Source organism: Caretta caretta, chromosome 17 (assembly GCF_965140235.1).
Source record: "Caretta caretta isolate rCarCar2 chromosome 17, rCarCar1.hap1, whole genome shotgun sequence".
In the NCBI taxonomy this organism is placed as follows: Eukaryota; Metazoa; Chordata; order Testudines; family Cheloniidae; genus Caretta; species Caretta caretta.
The window spans coordinates 5,215,499-5,238,704 of record NC_134222.1 but is presented as its reverse complement, the minus strand read 5'-3'; the positions used below and the strand labels follow the sequence as shown (position 1 = coordinate 5,238,704).

The following is a 23,206-nucleotide window of genomic DNA, read 5'->3' as shown; positions in this document are numbered from 1 at the left end:
GTGATCAGGAGGGGGAGGGGAGAAAAACCAATCCCAGCATAGCTCTCATCTGCCATCAGCACATCCTTCGCCACACGAAGGAAAGCTGTCTCACGATTGGTTGGAAGGGTGTCAGCTCAACCAATCAGTTTGCCAGCTTGTTTGTTTTACAAAAGACCAATCAGATTAAAAAGTGGGAGGGGAGAAGCCAATAAGAGAGAAGTGGACAAGATAAACGAAAAAGAGGCATAGTTTCCTCGCCCCCCCTGCAATAGACCAATCAGAAAACAGTGGAAACCCTTCTATCCAATTATCCATCACTATTAGTATAGCTCCAATCTCAGCCAATCACAATTGCAGTCCACTCTCAGCCAGTCATAATTCGCGGCTCTCCTTTCCTAACCAATCACATGGTGCAGTTTTTCTTCCAACCAACGGCCGCATCCGTGTCATAAGCAGGGTTTACGTCCTTCCCCGACCAATGGGAGCGGGTCTGTGTCAGCAGCGGGCCAATCACAATTAAGCAGTGAGTGACAGCTGCCCAATGACGACTCCCGGCTTTCCCATCCTGAGAAAGAGGGGGGTGGCTATATCTCCGCCGCTGCCTGAGGAATGTCAACTATTCAACATGGAGACGGCGGTTACCAGGCTTGAGACCATGGTGAGTTCACGGGGCGGGGGCCAGGCCGAGAGCGGGGCCGGCGCGTGAGAGGTTGTGGGGGCGAGGCTGGAGGTAAGCGGGCGCTGGAGCAAGCTGTGGGCTAGGGGGGTCAAGGGGACCGTCCCTATCCAGACTCGTGGGGGCAGCTGGGGATTGGAGCGGGAGGCACAGGACTGTTCCTCCCTCCTGTCGGGCCGGTCCATTCTTCTTTCGAGGGGCAGGGGGGAGGACAGATTCGTCTGGGTCTGTTCATTTTGTCCTCGCCCTGGGGAGGGGAATAGGTAGATTTTGGCGGGCCGCTCCATTCACCTCTCCCCATCCGGCGGTGGGGGGGGGGGGGGGGTAGAGGGCGGTCGCCTGGGTCGATCCATTTTCCTCTCAGGCTGGGGAGTGGAGCAGAGCTGGTCTGGAGTGGTCCATTTTCCTCTTTGGCTGGGGAGCGTAGAGGTTGCCTGGACTGGCCCATTCTCTAGGGAGGGAGAGGGCATGGAAATTCCAGCCCAGTACATGTGGAGCCTAGCCTGGCTACTCTGGGCTGTTCCATCATGCGGGGGTGGGTGTGGAGCAGCAGAGTTCATTTGGGCCCGTCCATTTTTCTCCTTCCTTGGAGGCAATGGGGTGGGCATAGAAGTTTTCTGGGTGGTCCCATTTGCCTCTCATCCCAGTGGGGTGGTGATGGAGCAGAGCTCACCAGAACTGATCCATTCTTCTCTTTATCTGGCGGTGGGATGGGGAGGAAACTGGAACAGAGCTCATCAAGGCCACTTCTTCCCTCATACAGGGCCCCTCTTGTATGGGGGAAGGAGGGCAGAGCTGTGCTGAAGCTGATCCATGCTCTTGTCTGGTTGAGGGTGGGAAGAGCTCACTTGGGCTGGTCTGTTTCCACTTACTTTGAAGGATGAGTGGTCAAAACTTGTGTGGGACATTCTGTTTCCCCAAAAGCTTGTGGAGGCAGAGCTCCTGTTGGCTCGCCTATTCCCCACTGACCATGCTGATGGAGATCTTTCATGAGCCGTTTCAATGTGGCAAAAAGACTGCTTAGACTGGTATTGTGTGCCCCGCTTAGTGGGGGAAGGAAGATGCTCACTTCAGCCCTTCCAGGCCATAGGTCTCTTAACTTAATTTTAGCACTGTTTGATCGAGTCCCCCTCAGGCAGGACCAAGTCATGCTGTGTAAGTAGTTTCCTTTTTTCCTACCTCCAGTCATGTTAAATAGCTGTGCTTTAACACACATCACTTTTATAGTGCAATTAGGCCCAAGAAAGGATTCCCCCTTCATATGCACCAGAGTCCTTCTGTGGCATCCTTCAGGAGGTAGTTCGTGTTAACCTACTTTTTTTGTTTCTGGAGTTCTTATGTTAATTTATTTCAGTACTTACTGGGATTATTATAGGCACATATTTGTCTGTTTATAATTTTGTTTAACATGCTTGGAGATGTTTGGGAATGGTCTGTGCATTCTAATTTATTATGAATATTAATTCTTACATTGTGCCATAAACATAGATTTTATAGGCTTTTATATGAGAATTACACACACTAAAATGTGATTCTGCAAAATATCTCTATATTGTTTCCTTGTGGTATTTGTCAGCAAACTTCCAATTACCAAAACTAGTAGCATTATTGAGATAAATGGGTAACTCATCTAATAGACCATCAATAGCCTCACAGAGAACACACTAGGTTATTGAATACAGGGAGTTAGCTATTGCAGTAGATTAGTACTCTGGTTTTTAATATATGGAAACATGGGACTAAAACTTTAATTAGGTGGAAAGTGAAAATGAGTTTGGTGTTCTCCTTATCCTTATTTATACATTTTAAAATCACTATAACAAGCTTCTCAAGAGAAACTCAAAACTAGGAGGTAAAATGGCAGAGCTTTGTGGGAAAGTGTTGATGTTTTATGTCCACGCTATCGCTGAATCTAGTCTGTGCTTTTAAGACCTTCACTTTCGTAACCACCAAATTAAAGCACTTCCTAGCCCCTTCTATTTCATTTAATAACTTTTTTCAGTTACCTGACTGTCCCTCCCATTCATGTTTTTGAACTTCCACTTCCAATGTAATTATTTCTTTAATACAGTAACAGCAATGAGCAAATGAAGCATTTGTTGTCTGAAAATAAACAACTTGTACTTTTGGCTGAATGCCTTCTAAGCTTGTTCTTCTAATGTGCCTCTGTCATCTCATTGAGTGACCTGCATTACCTTCCTTATTCCAGTCCAATGGCTCTTCTGAGTAGCACTGTAACATATGTAGTGGTTTTATGAGAACACTAGATTACAATTTGGAAAAAAATAACATTATTTGTATCACATTATTAGAAAATATCTGAATCTAATGCTCCAGAGTTAAAAGGTTATGGCATTAAAAATGTACACTATGTAAATCTGAATTTCACAGTATATTTGAAAGATGCATGCTTTGTGTTAAGCTGTTTTGTGTGGGTTTGTTTGTTTGTTTTTTGTTTTTTAAATCCCAAGCCATACTTTGGAATCTGGTAAATTATACCTTTATAGCGTCCCATATCCAGTATCTACTAAAGTGGTGTCATCATATTCAAATAATGTTTGGAATGGTAATACTATACTGTGTTTGACTTGAATGATGTTTAAATTCTTCTCAAATCTCAGAAGATCAATTTTGATTTTAAATGTAGAACTTGTAGTAATGTCCATACAGGTCAATTTGTTTTGAAATCTACCTGTCTCTTCTGTTGCTTTTTTCTTTTTAACCTTGTCCTATTTTTAAATTTACTTCTTTAAGACTATTTTTCTTATGGAAAAACTGCCTAGAAATTATCAATATCCTGAATGTCAAATTTTGTGTCAATATTTCAAATACTCACATTTTAGCCACACTTTGTAGAATCAGATGGATCATGATTTTTGCTTCAGGACACAAAAATAATTGCAACAAAAATAATCAAGTAAATTACTGTTCAGGAATAGTGAGTGATATCAAAGCCCCTTTAAAGTCAGTTAGAATCTTGCCATTGACTTAATTGGAGCCAGGATATCAACCAATGTTTTTATGACCTACTTTCCAGGTAGACGTCTTGATTTTTGCATTAGGATTGGTTTGGACCAAATCATTTATTTATATTTATATATAAAAATTTGCACTCTGTCACTACTACCTTATGCTACCAGTGTTTGATTATAGTTTATTCATTTTCTCCTATATTGGCAAGGGCCATCTTGCATTCTTTTGTTTGATTTTAGGGGTACTGTTGCCTTGTTCCAAGGGGAGACATGTCCAGCTGCCTTCTGCAATTAGGAAGGACCATGAGTGACACAATGCAGAGCCATCTTGAATATTTAGTTGTATATTCTCTCTCTCTGTCTTTTTTTTACACGAGATGTTACACAAAGTTGTACCGTTTTACTTTGTTTTAATTTCTTGCACGCAAGCTTAGCCAGCTTTTCAAAAGTGTGTGTGTGTCTTATCTCTCTCTGAAAGCATTAAATTATTAAAATTAATGGGAATTTGTGTCTTGCTAACTGTCCCTGGTATTGCAGTTTTGTGCATCTTGTTTATCCTTTTGGCTTGTTTGTTCTTCCTGTATTTTCTATGAAGTCGTCAGCTCTTTCCATAGACGTGTGATTAAAATAGTACTTCTAACTTCCCCAGTTTCAGTATGTACTTCATGAAAAGCTTTTAGTCTCTAGAGGAACCAAGGATAGACTATAGTTGTTTTGTAGGAAAACTTAAAAAGAACTAATTTTATTAATAGGAATGTGAATGATAATATTGAATAGCCATGTGGCTTAAAAGCGAGTCTGCATACATTTGAAAGACAAATGACCAAATTACAATAAGAAAAGAGTGAATCAGAGGATCCATAATGTGGTAAAATTCATTATGTAAAAAGAGCATAAACCTAAGTTTTAGTGTTTTGTTTTGTTTTTTTTAAGACTTGTTGCATTTCAGAAGGAGATATGCACCCAAGCTGAGGCTCTGATCCAATGCCCATTGATATCAATGGGAGTCTTTCTATGAACTTCAGTGAGCATTGGATCAGGCTCTAATGAGAGTACTGAACAATATATGGTGGTTGATTATGATTAAAGAAATGGTTGTTCTATAGTAAGTATTATTTACTTTTAAGTCAGACCTTCAAACATTGAGGTAGCATAAAGGTCTGAGGAAAATACATTCAAGTATGCAACATTTCAGTGTTCCTTACTGTAAAAACACAATTGCTAAATTAAACTTAAAATGCTTGTTTGAGAGCAGTCTTGTTCCATTTATTTCATTGTATTTTTAGTATGTTGGACCTACCTTTTACTTCCTGGTGAGTGGTGTCTGTCCAGTGCCCTTTTTATGTTGTACTACTAGTGATCATGCACAAAAAGCAGTGCAATGTTAAAAGGGCATTGGCCAGTGATACTGTCCACGTTAGTAATTTTTTTTTTTATGGAATCACAATTTAAGGGTCAGAGTACTTGTGTTTAGTCAGACTGGAAGACTATGCTACAATAATCATAAAGTAGGATTGCCACTTACACATTTTTCACACATGCTGTCTTTATCAAAACTAGGATCATGGCCCAAGAAATATGTTCCACATGCAAGGAAGGGAACATGGTACTGGTTTCCCTAGGAAAACAATGTAGATGATGTCATAGGTGTGGAGTTGGCTCAGGTTGCAGCCATGGTGATTCAATACACCTTCATTCAGTTCCTCCATTTGTCTGAGTCTTGCTGTTAACAATCTTAGAATGTACAGGTGGAGATGGCCATTGGAATTATCTAGTCCTAGAGGTTCTGAAGGTTTTCTCATATTGCAGACCAGATTTTAATAAAGAAAATGTCTTTTAGACACCTCTCCCCTAATTCACAATCATGTTGCCTCGCTCCTATTTGTGACCATGTATCATTGCTGTGGTAACCACAGCATTTGCTAGAAAAATATTAGAAAACTAATTGTTAAAATAAACTTAAGGTAATTTAGCAGCTGGAAATAAGAACAACAAATTTCATGTGGCCAGAAAGTGTTCCCTGGATTATCAGTAGTCCATGGACCACAGCTGGAGAACCTATGGCATCTCATTATTCTGTTCAGCTGTATAACGCACATGAAAGAGAGATATATTTGGAAATGTGATTGTCAGGCAAGAGCAGCAGCAGCAAAATGTTCTTAACTGAATTCACAACAGATTTTTGGTGTTTTTTTTATCATTTTCTCTTGGTCAAGAGAATCCAGACATTCCAAAATGTGTTAACAATTTCCACGTCCCTGCATGTGTCTAGTAGGCCTGATGGGCATTAACCTTAGCCTGATTTCCATAACCCACAAGACGCCAGCATCTGATATCGGCTTATTTTTACTTAAAGCATATATATAGATGGTGTTGACTAGATGTTCAGGATTCTGGTTTCCCTTGTTTCAAAAAGTGTCAACCTACGAAATAGAAACATTACTTCTGTTCAAAATATAGCTGACGTAGGTTATTCTTACCTTTCCTACGTCTTGCTGCTAACGAATGCTCTGACTTTATTGCACTACTGTACTTTACAGCTAGCAGTGCAATAGTATTGTCAAAGCATCTGAAAGCAGACTACCCAGCAATACCTTGATTCTTGCTCTACAGCTTCTAACAGTTTCTTCAAAGCCTGTGAGTAAATCTGCATTTAATAAATTTACATTTTTTCATTGTTGTAAAATATTCATTGTGCAAAGGTTCCAAATCTATAACAATATGGTGAGATTTTTAGCACTGAAATTAAATTGTATTTTACTATTCTTAGATTTAGAAAATGGTGTATCTGTAGATTTAAAAAAAAAAAACTTGAATGGGGATTAAAGATCAAATCACTGTAAACGTTTAAAAGAGATGCATTTGCTGAAACAGACACTTATTACATTTTCACAAAATAAGAAACAAGTGCCAGAAGGGGGGGTGTATCTCAGATGCATCTAAGCTGTTCTGGGAAATTTTTTATAATGGGCATAATTTCTTAAATGTGTGTAGGTATATTTCTACAAAACAAGCTGTGATATTTAATTATATTATTTCATTAATGGCAAGTCTTAAAATATTAGTTACATGATAGACAAGCAATAGTCACATTAAAATTAAATGTCCTCAATTATAGAAGTAACCTGCAGTTCATGGTTCACTATCAGTCTATAAATCTCAGATTCTGCCTTGCTTAACATGCTTTATATTCTTATGAGCTGTGCTTCGTACTTTATAAAGGCACGGATAATTGTAATCTATTCCTTACTTCAAACATATTTAAACTGTATTATCCTGGAAACTAAGTCTTCCTAGATGCTTTTTAACATCAGTCACAGTAATCCGTGTTCCTGATGTCTTCATTCTGAGATTATGTAGCTGCAGATAAAGAAGTTATAAACAACAAAGTTATAAACAAAACACACTATTTTGATGGGCTGTCATTAGAAACAAAGAATATAAACTTTCTCCCACAGAGGATGACACAATTACCAGGACAGATTTTTTTTTTTTAAATCCTTACGAAGGTTTTTAAACAATAAAGAGTGTAATTAAGAAGTAGTTTACTGTATATCTTTATGATTAATGTAACTTTTAGGATTGGACCTCAGGAGCAGTTTTGTCAAAGTCAAATGGTAAATTATTGGATTAGTAGGTTAAAGAAGCATTTTCTTCTTCTTCCTAAAATTGGAGGACTTCTCAGTTAAACTCTTCCACATCTGTCCTGTGTTTTAACTACTGTGCTAAAGTTTGCCAAAAGAAGTATCAGTTGTGGGGTTACCAGATAGCAACTGTGAAAAAACGGGACAGGGAGTGAAGGGTAATAGGCGCCTATGTAAGAAAAAGCCCCCCAAAACAGGACTGTCCCTTTTAAAATGGGACATTTGGTCACCGTAATCAGTTGAAGAGAGTAAAAGTTTTTGCAAAAAGAAAAGGAGTACTTGTGGCACTTTAGAGACTAACCAATTTATTTGAGCATAAGCTTTCATGAGCTACAGCTCACTTCATCGGATGCATTCAGTGGAAAATACAGTGAGGAGATTTATATACACACACAACATGAAAAAATTGGTGTTATCATACACACGAAGGAGAGTGATCACTTAAGACAAGCTATTACCAGAAGGAGAGCGAGGGGCTAGAGGGTCCCGCTCCAAAGCCCGTTAATGTTGATAGGAATCTTTTGAAAGAACATACCAAAAATACTTCAGCATCTACTGATAGTAAAGCCATTCACTGTGTTTGTTTGTATTTTTCCTGTCATCTTCATTTGTTCAATTTAAGAAACCCGAAGTTCTGACTGTAAATGACAAATGAGTCTATATTCTTCATGATTTAATGTTTCTATAATCTGTGTTTATTCGGTTACATGCACATAAATTCCTGATTACACAATCTCTTTGTTGCTAATTTGTAATTAAAGGATATCACTGTAAAGATATCATTGCCCTTAATGGAATTTTTAAAGCTGTAAAGAAATAATGTGAGTTATGTTAACTTTGAGTTCTGTTAGAAACACAGGACAACATCAATAAGGAAATACCTTTTGAAATTTGAACCATAATTTAATATTGCAAAAATAGTGACAAGGAATGCAATTGCAAATAATTTAGGTTCTAATATTATTATAATGTAACTGTATTGGCTTGTTGAAGCAACTGGAAAAACTAATATCAAAGTTCAGTCGGTTCTGTGTGTTACAAAATAGGTGTTATCTTTGAACATTTGTTTCATGTTTTTCTTTAAACTGTAATGCATTTTAATTTTAAGTTACTTAAATAATCAGCTGGTGTATTTTACTATCCATATGAATTTTAATATTTGTTATGGAAACAAGAGCTAAGTATTATGATTCTTGTGAGTTTTGTCCTAGACCTACCATTTGTGTATATTTGACTTTTTAAAAATTGACTCTGCTCAGGAGAATAAATTGTGGGTTTTTAAAATTTAATCTTGTTTTTTTTTCCCCATTAATATTTTGAAATATTTAGCAGGTGTTTTATTGTTAGACTGGAATATTTTTTTAAAGTTTCTTATTAGTACGGACCAGCACCTTCTCATTATATCAATTTAGGATGTGGTTGTCAGATAGGTTCAGCACTTGTATGCTACATAGCAATTTATTTGTGTACTTTGAAATTGAAAACTGTATTTTGAGGAGGTTGGTGTGAAGTTATGGGGTTCATAGAATTGTTTCAGTGTTTTTATTTTTGTGTCTTCTCAGAATCTCCCTTATGGAGCAAAAGGAACCTTTCAAGAAACTTCAAGAAAGTTAATTTGAATACATAACTTCTAGTGTTTCTTGAGCCTCTAATATTTTTGTTTATTGGCTGTTCTATTTTCTTTTAAAATAAGTTTAATAGTAAATCTAATAATGAGGATTTTTTTCTATTGGTGATTGAGTTTTAAATATCAGACTTTTTGATTCTCTTATTAAAGTAATCCCAAAACAGTTTAATAACTTAAGTGATCTCTGATCACGCACCATGGTCTTCCCCCACTTACTGTTGCTGGGAAACATTTGAGCCTGATGGGTACAAATCATGACATTCCATGTGATGTGTACAATACTATAGTCCTTTCTGGAATAATAATAGCTAATTAAAGATAAATGTTAAATAGCAGCAAATGTTTGGATAAATGAGTGCGGGGGAAAGGAGGTGCCTCAAAAGGAGAGAGTGGTTCTTATGTATTATTACACATGGTGGCTAATTCTGCATTCCAAGTCTGCATCATTCACCAAAAGGGTCTGATGGATGTAAATCAGAAGAGAGAAGTTAAAATGGCTTTTTTATAGTGACATAAATCTGAGATAGATGGAGAAGCTTTGTCACGCATTATGATTTGTTTAGTTTTAAACTATTTAAGAAGAGTATTATTAAAAGATTTCTAATTTTCAAGACATTGTGTGTGTGTAGATAGACATAAGTCTTAATGGGCAAAGATCTTGTGATTTCCATTATTTTGTGTGAAGCAATCTTCTAACAAGAAAAGACAATTGGATATACTTAACTTCCTAAATATGGGCCTGATCCAAAACCCATTGAAGTCAATGGAAGTTAAGTTGTAGTAGTGCATCACAATTCTTTTTGGTCATTTCAAACAGTTTAACTTAAACTGTAATTATTACTATAGAGAGTGAGAAGTCAGTTGAAACAGTGAAAACCACATTGAGTTAAATTAATTCTGTAAATATTTAGTTTATGTTCAAAACAGTCCCTCTCTCAACTATAATTCCAAATGATTACATGAAGAAATTCAGTGTTAGTTTTGTGAACTGGGCACACTGCCTTTCTATAAACCAGAAATCCCTAATAGACATTAAAATGGCAGATGAAAGTTAATTAAGCAATAATCTTATCCCCTATTTCACAGGACAATTATCCAATTCCCTAGTGACTCATTTATCCCAAGAAAAGAATTGAGTGAAACGTGTTGGTGATGTCATCAGTTTGATTGTCCACTTATCTGCCTGATTTATCAGGGAGCAATTAAATTTGTTGTGAGTATTTTGATCAAACAAGAGGACACATTCTTAAATAAAATATCTGTTGATATAACCAGATCCTGAACTGTCATTGATAGTCTCTACTCACAGCTGTGTTTACACATTATTGCTACTAGAGTTTTTTTTTTTATATATTGAGAAAGGACAGTGATCAGGCTGAGAGAGCTGTAGAAATCGATGGAGAAGATTTAACACCTTTAACTAGAAAAGTCGGGGGGGGGGGTGAGAGTATTTTTGTTTCATTAGCAAAGTCTTACATTTTAATGTCAGATACCAAATATTTAGTCTATAAGCAAATGATAAAAACTAGCAATGTTGTATGAAATACTTCTTGTATTAGCTTACTCAAGTAACAATCCTTCCAACAAAAAGTGTAATAGAAGAGCTGGATTCAGCCCTTAATGTCCTAGTAACAAACTCATGTAAGAGCAGATTTAAAATTGCAGCAGCAGTGACTGTCTCTTAAATACAGTGACATTATCAAGTCCTGGTCTACACTACAAATTTTTGTTGGTATAAACCACGTCGCCCGGGGGTGTGGAAAATCTTACTCCTGAGTGACATAGTTTTACCGACCTAACCCCTGGTGTAGACCATGCTACATCAACGGGAGGGCTACTCCTGTCAACATTGCTACCCCCTCTCGAGGAGGTGGAGAAACTCTCCCCCTTTGGCATAGATAGTGTCTTCACTAAGTGCAACTGTGACACAGCTGTGCTGCTGCAGCACTGTAAGTGTAGACAAGCCCTAGGTATGGATGTGCTAGTTCTCTTGTGGCATTTCTGTCCCATATACATTTAATATTAAAATATCACTTCTTTAAAAATGTCAAATTTACAAGTACAAATAGCAGGCTGTATCATGCATAGAAGACAGTGTCTCTCACAAAGGGTTTTCCATTTACATAACACAATAAAACTCAGGTGCCTAATACATGAATGGATCAGGCAAGGTCCAGTTTTTGAAAGATGTTTTCTTTGTTTTTTTGAAATAATTTCACACTTTAGATTATAATTTAAAAGCTCCACAGAAGAACTTCACCTTGAGATGTGAATTAAGAAAAGGTAGGAGTGTTTGTGTGTGGTGTAGTAAGAAATTGATGCTTCCACACAGTGGGCAATGCAGGCAATGGTGAAAGACTGTACAAAGACAAGAGCGGGAGGAAGGAAAGAGTAGGTGTGTGGAGTGGGTTAGACAAAGGGAGTAAGGGAGAATAAGGAGAAGTGGGGATTCTACTTGAATAGAATGTTTCTAACTCCCCAGGGTATCTGATGGTAGCCTAGAAAATTTTTCTAGTGTGGTTACTCACTGTGGCAACACAATTATCCAAGCAGCAGGTGTTGGATGTGTTACCTGCCTATTTCTACTAATACAATATTTTGATTGTCATTTTCTTTTTCTACAATATTTGGACTCATTTTAAATTGTAGACAATATATGGTAACGTTTCAAGCTAGATGTGGGGACTTAGCTGCTGTCAAATTTCACTAATATCTGTGGGAACTGTGCATAAGTCTATGAAATAAGTCATCATTATGAAAACCTATCCTTTACACACTTAAAATATTTATTAAATTTGTCATACCATTCAGTCATTCAAAGAAAGCTCTGCATAATAAGATGCCAGTCAAAGGTGGATCACTTTGTACATTATATTTCCTTTAAAGAACAGAAAGGTTGCAGAAAAGCTCTTGTGATTGCTGTCTACATATAATGAATGCTAACACCACAAAGGCTGTTGAACTGAAAATAACATACAAAATGTGTTTAAAGAATCAAAAGAAATTTACAATGCATTTTGTCAGTACAAAATGCAAACAGTTAAAGTATTAACTTCAGCTGAAATTTCTAACAGTTTCCTTGAATTAATGGGAGAATTGCAATGGGTTTTTAGTTATAAGAAATTCTTGGAGCTTTGAAAGGTTCAGTGGAAGCAATAGGGAATAACAGCCTTACTTTCATATTTCATTATTAAATATCAATTTTTAGAAGAGTATAGAAAGCCCTTGTTCTGTCAGAACATCTAAACCTCTAACTTCACCAAAATAATCTAAGAAACTAGGGAAGTGTGCTTTTACAAACAATACTATTGTGGGAGAAGTTACCAACCCATGAACATCCATTGTATTTTAATTTTAAATTCCTGGAATAAACACCAACATCTCAATGACTTCAGTCAGAATTGAAAACTATTTTCTCTGACATTGTTTGGAAGATAACTTCTTTCCTCTGACAGTAGTTATGATATCAGATAAAGTAAGTTCTCTAAGAGAAAAATCCTCCTTAGATCCTTCAAAACCTATTGTATCAGAAAAACAAAGTCAACAATAAACGGGCCTAGTGTATGAGTGAATACCTGCGTGTGTGTGTATATATACCATTTGTTTCAGTATCCAGAACTCTGGTCACTGCTTCTGGGTATTCAGCCCACATCCACTGATCTCAGAAGTGTGTTATGAGAATTATTCAGTAAGAAGTCTTTCAGAAAATTCAGGCTCTGCTGTTATGAAAGTCCAAGAGTGTTATCCTGGCCCCACTGAAGTTAATGGCAAAACTCCCTTTGAGTTCAGTAGTGTCAGGATTTCACCCCAAATGGTCTGCATAAAGTACAGTGCACCCAGTTCCTTCTATTTTCTTTTGAATCCTTATATCTCTTGTATCCACTTTGCATTTTCTCAGGAGTCCCCTTTCAGAAATCTAAGGTCATATAATGGAGCCTAAATGGGGTATTTCTGACAAAGGAACGTTTTAAACCTGTTGTGGAAAAACTGCCATATTTTCTTAATCTCAAATCTTTCCCAGTGGCCATTGCGTCTGCCAAGAGGGTTATATTAATATGGTAGCCCTCTTTATCAAAGGATTTTACGTGCAGTTTCTTCCAGACAAGGTGATTGTCAAACCACCTTCTGGTTTGTTTGTTTATTTATTGATTAATATATTCCAGAGTCCTCAAACAGGTTGGAATAACGTCCTATACCAGCTGTAATCAGGACTCTCAAAATCTACTTTGAACAAAACTAAATACAAATCTAACCATTCCTGATTTCATATTTTCCTAATCGGGAGCAACTGAAAGGAAATTCTGTTCTCTGGCTTTGTAAACAGAAAGATATAAGTAGGATGATCTCTGTATTCTTGTTGATCAAATACTATGAGATGTTCTTTCCCTGCTTTCAGTTCTTTTAATGCAAAGCCTTTCAGTTAGCTCTAAATTCCATGCATTACAATAAAACTGAAGACGTATTATTGATAGATATAGATGAATAACGAAATGTTCCTGCCTGTTTGGGTTCACCTGTTTTGAGCTTGTTTATAGTTCTAAATCAATGTGTTCTAAATCAGTGATTCTCAGACTTTTTTGTACTGGTGACCCCTTTCACATAGCAAGCCTCTGAGTGTGATTTCCCCCCCCCCCGCCTCCCCTATAAATTAAAAACACTTTTTAAAAAAAATATATTTAACACCATTATACATGCTGGCGGCAAAGCGGGGTTTGGGCTGGAGGCTGACCCCCCATGTAATTACCTCACGACCCCCAGTTTGAGAACCCCGGTTCTGAATGGTACAGCATGCTATATGGTGTATTATACATGTAGTAGAGTGCACCCAAAGAGATATTGCCACAGATGAATGCGTGTCCTTATAACATTCTAGGACCTGTCATAAATGTTTTTTAATTTACCCTCCCAATTCTGAATCACTATTTTCCTTTGTCGAAACTGCATACTGGCAACAGGGACGTGCATATTATACAATGACACTTGCGCTGTGAAGAGCAGTGAGCTCAACTGTCAGATAATGCAAGAAAATGCTGCTGTCTGCTCCTGTAAGTTTTTCTTCAAGGACCTTCTTGGCCACTACTTCTCATTGCCTGCCAAGTTCTTATCTAGCTAATTGCTTTAAGGCTACTTATCTTTAATTACGTTGACTATCAAGAGTTTGCAAGTTTACTCTTCGGTATATAAGGTTGGAATAACCTACAAACATTAGTAACTGGGGGAACAGCTCCTTGCTTATAGTACATCAGTCTTTCAAACTGAAACATCTTTATTTCTGGGGTTGGGGGTTTTTTTGTTTTTGTTTTGTTAGTGCAGGAAAGAGTGATTAAATGATATGCTTTTTGTCTGAATTTTTGTTGTTTAATACGTTGTGATTGATCTTCAATGTTTTAGTTCCAGAAGGCAGAATCTGATCTGGATTACATTCAACACAAATTGGAGTTTGAAATAATGAAAAACCTTCCTGAAAATCCATCAGCAGAGGTACTATTTTCAGATTAAATTTGTAAATTTTGTTGTATCTTGCACAAATTCACTGTAAATGGGTAATTCTCTAATCATAAAACACATGTGATTGGATATATATCAAAAACTCCTGGTCATTTTGTATGTTTTTGTTTTTATACTCTATTTTTGCAACATACCAAGACAGTTGATGTAGATTTATTTCAAAATAGCCACATCTTAGTATAATGGAATGCTCCATACTTGTGTTTTGAGAAATCAGCTGGAGTGTTCGCAGGCACTGTCAACTTCAACACCCTCCTCAAGACACACCTCTGCTATGACACTTGCAATAGATCAGCCAACAAATGATGACTAGACTCAGGGCTTGTGGGAGAAAGAAAAAGAGTAAGGGGGGGTATAATACATTATTTATAGTATTTTTTGTAAATCTTCCCTCATCCACCCCACATGTTCAGATGCAGTGAAAAAGAATATTGATTTTTTTATTTTATTTATTTTTTTTACAAGAGGTGGCTTACACGTTCTAACTCAGGAAAATTTAAGAAAGCACAAAAACACAGTATCTTCATTCTATTGTATCTTCTGTGGAACCAGAGAGTTAGTGGCTTATTACTATTTGTTTGCCTATGAAAAGTTATCATGTGGCATGGGTAGATGGAGCAAGAGGTTTCCAAGACATGAAAGATGTCATTTTATGGGTAATGTGCTACTGATTGTAGTTAAGCGCTTCCACTATAAAGTGTCTCTTTCAATTCTCTTTTTAACAGCTCTAGTTGCCATATACTTTGGGAACATCTAATCTGTTCAGTCTTGTGTAGCCAAATTGATCATCTTTCTAATGTCTTGATAGTTTAAATGTACTTTTCACCTTGATGTAGGAAAATCCAGTGACTCTCTTAGAGGAACTCTCAGTGGTGAAGTCACGTTATAAAATGTTATGTACGCAGCTGGAAGAAATTTCTATAGAGCAAAGAGAGTCTATGAGCTGTATTCATGCTACTCTAGAAAACACTATGAAGATGGTGCAGGTACTACAGCGACATGCTGATCTTGAGGTAATGTTTTCAGTTTACTAATACGGGCCCCAGTCCTGTAAATGCACACATGTAACCTTATGGATGGGAGTAGTTCCTTTGAAATCAAGACTAAACATGTATGTACCAAAATGTTACTGGAACAGGGCTTAGATTTTCTTTTTTGGGTGGAAAATCTTCTTACATCTTCTGTTGAGAGATCACATTACTGAAGTAACAGCTCAATATATTGTACTCAATCTTAAAAACGCTTTTGCATTTGAGCAGCCCTATTGAAGTGGGGCTACTCACGTTAAAAGTGGGGCTACTCATGTTAATTAAGGTTTCTGGGACTGGGCCCATTGTTGAACTCAGGTCTGATTCACCATTGTGGTAATCCAAGATAATTCTGGTGGAATTCCATTGATTTCAAGATGAAGTAAAACAATGGTGAATCATACCCCATGTCGCTGAATAGTTTGATGGAAATTGATGTTTCAGACACTGAATTAAATCCCAATTTTTAAACTGATCTTTGAAGTGTTCTCTATTATCTTGAAAGCTGCCAGGTAGAAAGTGAAACTGACTGTAACGAAAACAAAATGACCAATGTATTTTCACTGTGAGTGGAGGTAAATATAAAATTGTGAACATTCTAAAATTATTTTAATTTTGAATAATCTCAGATGATAGAAAATTTAAAGCTTTATGTAAGCATTATCATATTTTTAAAAAGTTTCCTTGTGTTTCTAAGTGTTGTGCAAACATTGACTACTTAATCCTTCAAAAACCTCTTATAGTTACTTTTGTAGACAGGGAAGGTTAGACCTAGAGAAGTTAAGTGATCAGCCCAACATCAAACAGAATGTTAAACTAAAATATTCCTGGGTCCCAGCCCTGTGCTCAGTACACTGACTGGATGGCACTGCCTCTGTCAAAATATTATACTTAATCTGACCGTGTCCCTAACCAAACATTGTGACTCCTACTTTTATATTCTATATAATATAATATAAATAAAGTTATGCTTTCTCATTATTTAAAAAAATGGCAGTTTCCTTCACCGCTCAGAAGAGAAAATACAATGACCTTTCCTCTCCATTTGTGCCAATGTTATGCTGCCAAGTAGCATGTTGAGAATAATTGTATAGGTTTCTGTCCTTGGGTGAAGTGGTAAAGTCCTGAGCCACTTACTTGTGCCAAGTAGGATTAGGCAACAAATTTTCAGCTAGTAGTTTGTATATTTGTTTGTAGCCGTCTCTATACTTACTATAGCGGAGACTGATGAAACAATTTAAAAAGCAGGATTAGAATTTTTTTTAAATGGAACATTTATTTTTCAGATGTTAATCTATAGTTCTAACATTAGAATACTATGAGTAGATTTTTATTTGGAGTTTGAACATGAGTTTAATGGTGGGATTTTCAGAAACACTCAGCCTTAACTCTTCTCCCATTGAAGTTAATGGGAGTTTACCATAGTTTTAAATGGGAAAAGGTTTAAGCAAACTGAGTGCTTCTGAAAATCCCACCGTAAATGGTGAAAATAGCAGTTTCTTTTTCCCCCTAGCTTTCACCTCTGTCTGAAGAAGAACAGACTGCAGCACAACGCTTAGCATGTAAAACGGTTAAAGGAACAGATCCACCAGTGGAAGAGGTAATTGTGGCTTTATATGGCTTGATTCTGCAATCCCCTTACTCCCAAGTAATCTCTGTGAAGTCAGTGGGACTATTTGTGTGAATTAGGACTGCTCCCTTGACTAGCAGTTTTCAGGAGCGTGCCCTGAAATAGTTTCACTTTTTACTTTTCCAGTTTATTGCACAAATGTTTTGTTTTGTTGTGCCCCCCTCCCTCTTCTCCCCCAGGGAATGGTTTTAAGAAAATTTTGTTTTGGAAAAGCAACTTTAATCTCTTACCATTTACTAAGAAAACAGTGACTCTTTGTATTTATATGGTAGCATATATTTTAAAGTACAAGAGGATGGGTAAATCATGCCGCTTTAGATCACATATAGCATGCAAAACAAACATGAACAGTACCTTGAATTCAGAAGAGCATTCTGTTCTGGTTGATCAGTTTCTTGTCACAAGTGCTCTGTCAGATCATTCAGCTATTAGTAGAATAGCTACTAAATCTTTGGGGTGGGGGTGAAGAGCATAATTACTTCAGTCAAATGCCTAGACTGATTTTCAATATTTATAATTTCCTGTTAAATATTAAATTGAAAACTGGCTAAGAATAACTTAACCACATTACAATGCTGCTGCAATATAATATGAAACGAAAGAAGTCTAACACTTTTAGGCAGAAACTCAGGATTTCTGCCATAAAACCAATCATAACAAAGACTTTTCATGGTATTAAACAACAAATATCAGCAAAGATTTGTCAGGATCTTTGTTACATAAAACCTGGACTTAAATCATATTTGTTTTAATGTATCTTCTTGACCTTGTCTGTCTCTCTCCTTTTTCCACTGCTTATCTATCAATGCCACTTCACTTTCTGTCCTTTCATCACCACTGTTTGACAGTCTTCCAGTATCTTTCTGCTTCAACTCTATTTTTGCTAATTTCATCATTAACATAATTATAATCCTAATTAAATCACAATGATAATAATATCATTTGTATTACTTTAGTGCCTTGGAGCCCAAGTCATGGAATAGGACCCATTGTGCTAGGCAATGTACAAAAGCAACAAAGACCATCCCTAACGCAATGAGTTTACAGTTTAAGTAAAACTCATCATCTTTTCCCTTCCCCTGTTTATCTTGAGTGGTCAAGATACAATTTGTATTCAAATACCCCAGACAAAATTAGGCCTACCCCTGCTCCAATTGAAGTCAGGGGAATCAAGATTGGGCCCTAAATAGGCATTGCATGTTTTTGTTGTTTTTCAAAGAGGAAGAGAAATCACCCCATCTTAAAGGCTCTGTGTTTTGTTAACCCTCTCTTCTGGCTGAGGAAAGCTGGATGCAGCTTCCTCTAGAGCCCATCAGAACTGTTGGCCTGCAAGAACAGCTTTATAAAGCTCTTACGCATCTCTTTCCCTTCCTTGTGCTGTGTGTGCAGTGCTTTCAGCCACTACCAGATAGGAGAACTGGCTGGCCTGACTTGACAGCTGATTTCCCCCCCCCTCCCTTCCCAAACCCGTGTTATCTGTTCGGCACTAGGATTTCCGCCTGCTGACTAGTAGCTAGTGTGGGAGCTCACCAGGAAGCATTCACTTAATGCTTAGGAATTCTACCATATCAATTCCTTGGCAATTAATTGCCAGCAATCAGCCACATTTCTATATTGGTAACTATGTTAAAAACTACAGCTACTACTTCAAAATTGTAGCACAGTATGTATGAAACTTGACATTCTGTTTGTTTTTAGCCACTTTGTTCAGTGTCTACAGTTCCTATTCCAGATGGGGGTAAGTGCTGACAACCCCCTTCTCCTGCTTTGCAGAAATCAGCTTCCTTTTCTGAGCATTAACATTTATTTTTTTCTGGTTGCTAAAAGTGTGTATATAGGCCCCTCTGTAGAGGTGTGTGTGTGTGTGTAGATAACCACATAACTTCAATTGTAAGATATTCAAACACACCAAGTTCAATATTTAGGATGTCAGTATGTATCTTAAGAGTATATTGACATTGTTAGTGTATTTCGCTGTGGACCTATATATTGTGAAATTCAAGGTTAGCATAAAAAAATCAACTTTTTTAATAGATATATAATATGCCCACAATGAAGTGTGTGTATGTATATTTTATTTTGTGTGTGTAGATATTTAAAAAGTTGGAGGTTTTTGGATGCTAGCCTTAAATTTCATAATATAGGCCCACAATGAATACACTAACAATGTCAATATACTCTTAAGATACATATTGATATCCTAAATATTTACCTTGATATTTCAAATATATCTTACAATTACAATTAAGGTTAAGATTTTGTCAGTTATTTTTAGTAAAAGTCATGGACAGGTTGCAACCAATAAACAAAAACTCATGGAAACCTGTGACCTGACTTTTTTTACTAAAAATAATGGGTGTGGAGGAGGGGGACTGATGGGGGATGACTGAAGCCCAAGCCCCACTGTGGGGATGAGAGCCCGAGCTCTGCTGCGAAGGGGGCTCCAGTACTCACCACTTTGGCAGCTGACAGCTCTGGGGTCCCCACCACCTGTGGCAGCTTGAAGCTCCAGGGCCTCTGACAGCTCTGGCCTCACCATCCCAGGGCTGAAACTGCAGCAGAAAATGTCAGAGGTCTCTGAAAGTCATGGAATCTCTGACTACCTCCATGACAAACTCCTATCCTTAATTATAATAATCATTACCAAGGAATGGTTGGATAAATCTCCTTCAGTTTCTGAAAGTAAGGCCTTGCAAATAATTTTAGCTGAGAAATGAAGGCTCCTACTACCACTGATGGCAAAACTTCCATTCACTTGTGGGGGAAACAGGATCAGGCCATGAAGTTTTTGGTCTGAGATGTCTGTAGAACTTAGTGCTTTAAGTAAACAGTTAATTTACTGTAGTTATAAAATAAATGAACACAGATGTTAGTAATTAGTTTTTAACATTCACTGTAGAGTATATACTTAAATGTGAGAAACTGAGGGTCAACTTCAACCTCAGGTACAACTCCTGTTTATTTCATTGGGAGTTATGCCAGGACTGAAACTGGTCCTAAATCTGAAATTGTCTTTATAGTTTAAAAAGACAGTGTTAGTCTTAATATGGGAATAATCATTGCTTTGTCCGGACATGAATCTTTATAACAGGGTTTTTCCCAGTGATCTATTGGTAGAGTCTTGTTATACCAAATTGACAGACCCATATTAGGTTTCCATACATACCTACTTTCTCCCCAGGCCAGTAAAAGCCTTAGCAGTCTGGAGGTGTTACACAAGCCGAGGGGAGGGAAGACCATTTAAAAGTGTCCTTTAAGGGTTCTGAGAGAAACACTTTTTCTTGGCTGGGAGAAGGCTGTTTGGTGCCTGGCCACGAGAAGTATCTAAAGTGGGAAAAACTATAATCTTCAGGACTCCTTTGAAGTTCCTAGAGGAACTTGCCAGGCTAGAAAGAGATGTTCACTTATTTATTTATTTATTTAATCTGTATTTTGTATTTTTAAAATTGTATTCTCCCACTTCCATGATTTATTAAAGAAATTACCTGTTTTGCTCAGCACATCACTCTGAATGCTACAGCTGTAATAGTGAGAACTGCACATTACTGCGTAGAAATTGTGATGTACTGAAGGGGTGGGTGGTTAACAAGAATTGATACTTTTGAAGCTACTGCTGGCAAGCATTGTGTTGCTGAGATGAAAACCAAATGGAAAGTGATGCCGCCTGTTATATTCTATATGTTTGATATTGCATATGCATAATGATGAACATGCCAGTAAATAAATATCACTTTTCAGCTGGGATGACTGCTTCCAACAATATGTTCAGAACAGTATTCATGTAACTGTTATAGTTGGTACATGGGCAGATATGCCTTTCACCAGTCTTACAGTTTTCCAGTGTCAGTGCTGAGCAAAACTTATATAAATTAGGTGTTGCAGCAGTTTGATATGCTATGTAAGCAGTATTACATGAGCACTTCTAAATATTAAAGTAACCCTAACTTCACCTGTGTATATTTTTGAGTAATTTTTTATTTTAAAATTGCTAGAACCACAGTTCAAACCAGTGACTAAGGAGATGTTGATGGCTGTACCAAAGATTATCAGAAGCACTGTTAAATTAGTGGACCTGAACAGCTTTTACAGGGAACTATTTAACTACTTTGTTCTAAATGGGAACAGGTAAGCATTGAAAGAGTATATGATTATTAGTTTTTTCAAGCCTTTCATTTTTAGTAGTTCATTGGTGTGACTAATAAATCATAACTTAATGTAGGCTTTTTTGAAACCAAACAGCAACTAAATCTGGAGTCATCATATTGCAGCAAGCAGTTAACTGGTTTCAAAAATTGATCTAGGCTCCTGTTGTCGATTTCTGTTAGGGTAAATGTCCCAAGATGACACGGCATCACACCCCTTTCCCCCCCCCCCCGCCCCATACTCCTTTTTTGAGTAGGGTTGGTTTAAATGAAAGTATCAATTATCTTTACTCATATTTTAGCAACATTAAACAGCAAGTTCAACAGAAATAAATTGTTTAACTTAGGCCAGGTCTACAACATTAAACTTAAATGTCTATGCTAGAAGAGATTTGCAGGTATAGCTATACCAATAAAACCTCTTAGTGTGGTTGCAGCTTATATTGGTTAAAAATGCTTTTGCCAGTATGCCTTATTCCAGTTTGACAAGCTAAATAAGCTATACCTATAAAAATACTTTTACACTGGGATAACTATCTACATTAAGGCTTTTGCCCGTACAAAATTATTACAAACCTTCTACCCCCACTCCATACATACATACATACATACATACTTCTAACTGACATTGCTATATCAGGGAAAGTTTCTAGTGTAGACCTGGCTTAAGATGTTGAGCAACATTTTTGAGAAATTATTTATGAGAAGAACTTGGGCTCTGTCTTTTCAGATTTCAGTAAATACTTTGTTGAATAGTTTGCTCTTGTCTTGCAGAGCAGCATTGAATGTTGCACAGATGAACAAGATGAATATGAAAGCCACCAATTCCCGGCTACAAATCCTGAAAGAACTTTCCATTGTAGAAATTGACAAACAAGGAAATGCTAAGTTAATTGTGTAAATTTAAGCCTAAATGAACTAATCATATTTTGATAGAAGGAATTTGGGTGCAGCTCCTGGTGTATTGGTAGGCAAATAGTTCTCTGTTTATAAAAATGATACACATTGTGAAAATGTGTTGTTAATGTGACTGTATTAGGATTCTCTTTGTAATACCCAATTGTGAATTAAAAAGCATATATCAAGTTTTGTAAACTACTTTGCTTTTAAGATTTGTAGGACATAGTGGACAGAATCACATTTTTAACTCCATCATATTTCAGTACTTGTTTTCCTGAATGGTGATGAATGGCTTCTAACCAAACATTTTTACTTGTACTTGGATTCCTGAGTAAGTGATATGAAAGCCAAGTAGGCTATAAAAGTTTTACTACTTTATAGGTCACAGTTCAGGGCAGCTGGCCGTGTAGTCCATCAGTGGCCCAGCAAGGACATGCACTTTCAGGCTTCTGGTTCCTCAGCTGTTACCTGTCCTGGGCGGAGACACGCATCTCACTTCCTCCTGACCAGGATATTTCCAGGCTGCACAGTTCCCTGCCTACACTGTGAATTACTCCAGAAGACTGACTGCCTAAGCAGGTTTGCTTTGCCGTCTTTTCAGAGACTATAATCAGTGTGATTGTCCATAGTTAAGTTACCACACAGCTCTTTCTAAGCAAGCACATTTTTTCTTAAGGTAAGAGCATCAGAGAGAACTTATTAAAGCAATAAAAGAACCTACACACATACTAATAAGCTTACCAGAGCATACTCCTACTCGAGCAATGGCTCTGTTGGATGATTAGTCCTTCAAACCCCACCCCATGGGGTTTTCCTCTAGTTACAAGTTCATAACTGTGGTAGTTCAGAACAAGCACACATATGAGTCTGAGAGTCTCTTCTTTATATTGCTTGGCTCTTCGATCTTAGACAGTGGATAGGTAATCGGTAAGACAATGGGTTTCTCCTCAAGATGTAATTTCAAAAGGCTGGGTCTAAAGGTGGGGAATTTGCATTCTCTTTCCAACTCCCCCACAAGTTTCTCAAGGAAACCTACTTAACTTTTTATAAATTCACTTTGTTTCAAATCACCCTTTTGAAGCTGATAGCATTTCCCA

The 23,206-nt window shown here is 37.2% G+C and overlaps 1 protein-coding gene across 2 annotated transcripts; it reads left to right on the top strand.

Moving 5' to 3' along the window:
* Window positions 1-508: 508 nt before the first annotated feature.
* SKA2 (spindle and kinetochore associated complex subunit 2) lies at window positions 509-22,294 on the top strand. Of its 2 annotated transcripts, XM_048823589.2 has the most exons (8): window positions 565-640; window positions 13,857-13,946; window positions 14,293-14,382; window positions 15,246-15,422; window positions 16,951-17,037; window positions 18,766-18,805; window positions 21,060-21,192; window positions 21,984-22,294. In XM_048823589.2, the coding sequence occupies exons 2-8, from the start codon at window positions 13,929-13,931 to the stop codon at window positions 22,108-22,110; spliced, it is 672 nt and encodes a 223-aa protein (XP_048679546.1). In that variant the 5' UTR covers window positions 565-640; window positions 13,857-13,928; the 3' UTR covers window positions 22,111-22,294. The 2 variants fall into 2 exon arrangements, with proteins under 2 accessions (XP_048679545.1, XP_048679546.1); XM_048823588.2 differs by lacking the exon at window positions 13,857-13,946 and having other exon boundaries at window positions 509-640.
* The last annotated feature ends 912 nt before the right edge of the window (window positions 22,295-23,206 follow it).

Coding starts and splice junctions, on each gene's coding strand:
- SKA2 (XM_048823588.2), top strand. CDS start 524: ATGACGACTCCCGGCTTTCCCATCCTGAGAAAGAGGGGGGTGGCTATA. Junction 15,423..16,950: donor AGCGACATGCTGATCTTGAG/GTAATGTTTTCA, acceptor TTTTCCCCCTAG/CTTTCACCTCTGTCTGAAGA. Junction 21,193..21,983: donor TTTGTTCTAAATGGGAACAG/GTAAGCATTGAA, acceptor CTTGTCTTGCAG/AGCAGCATTGAATGTTGCAC.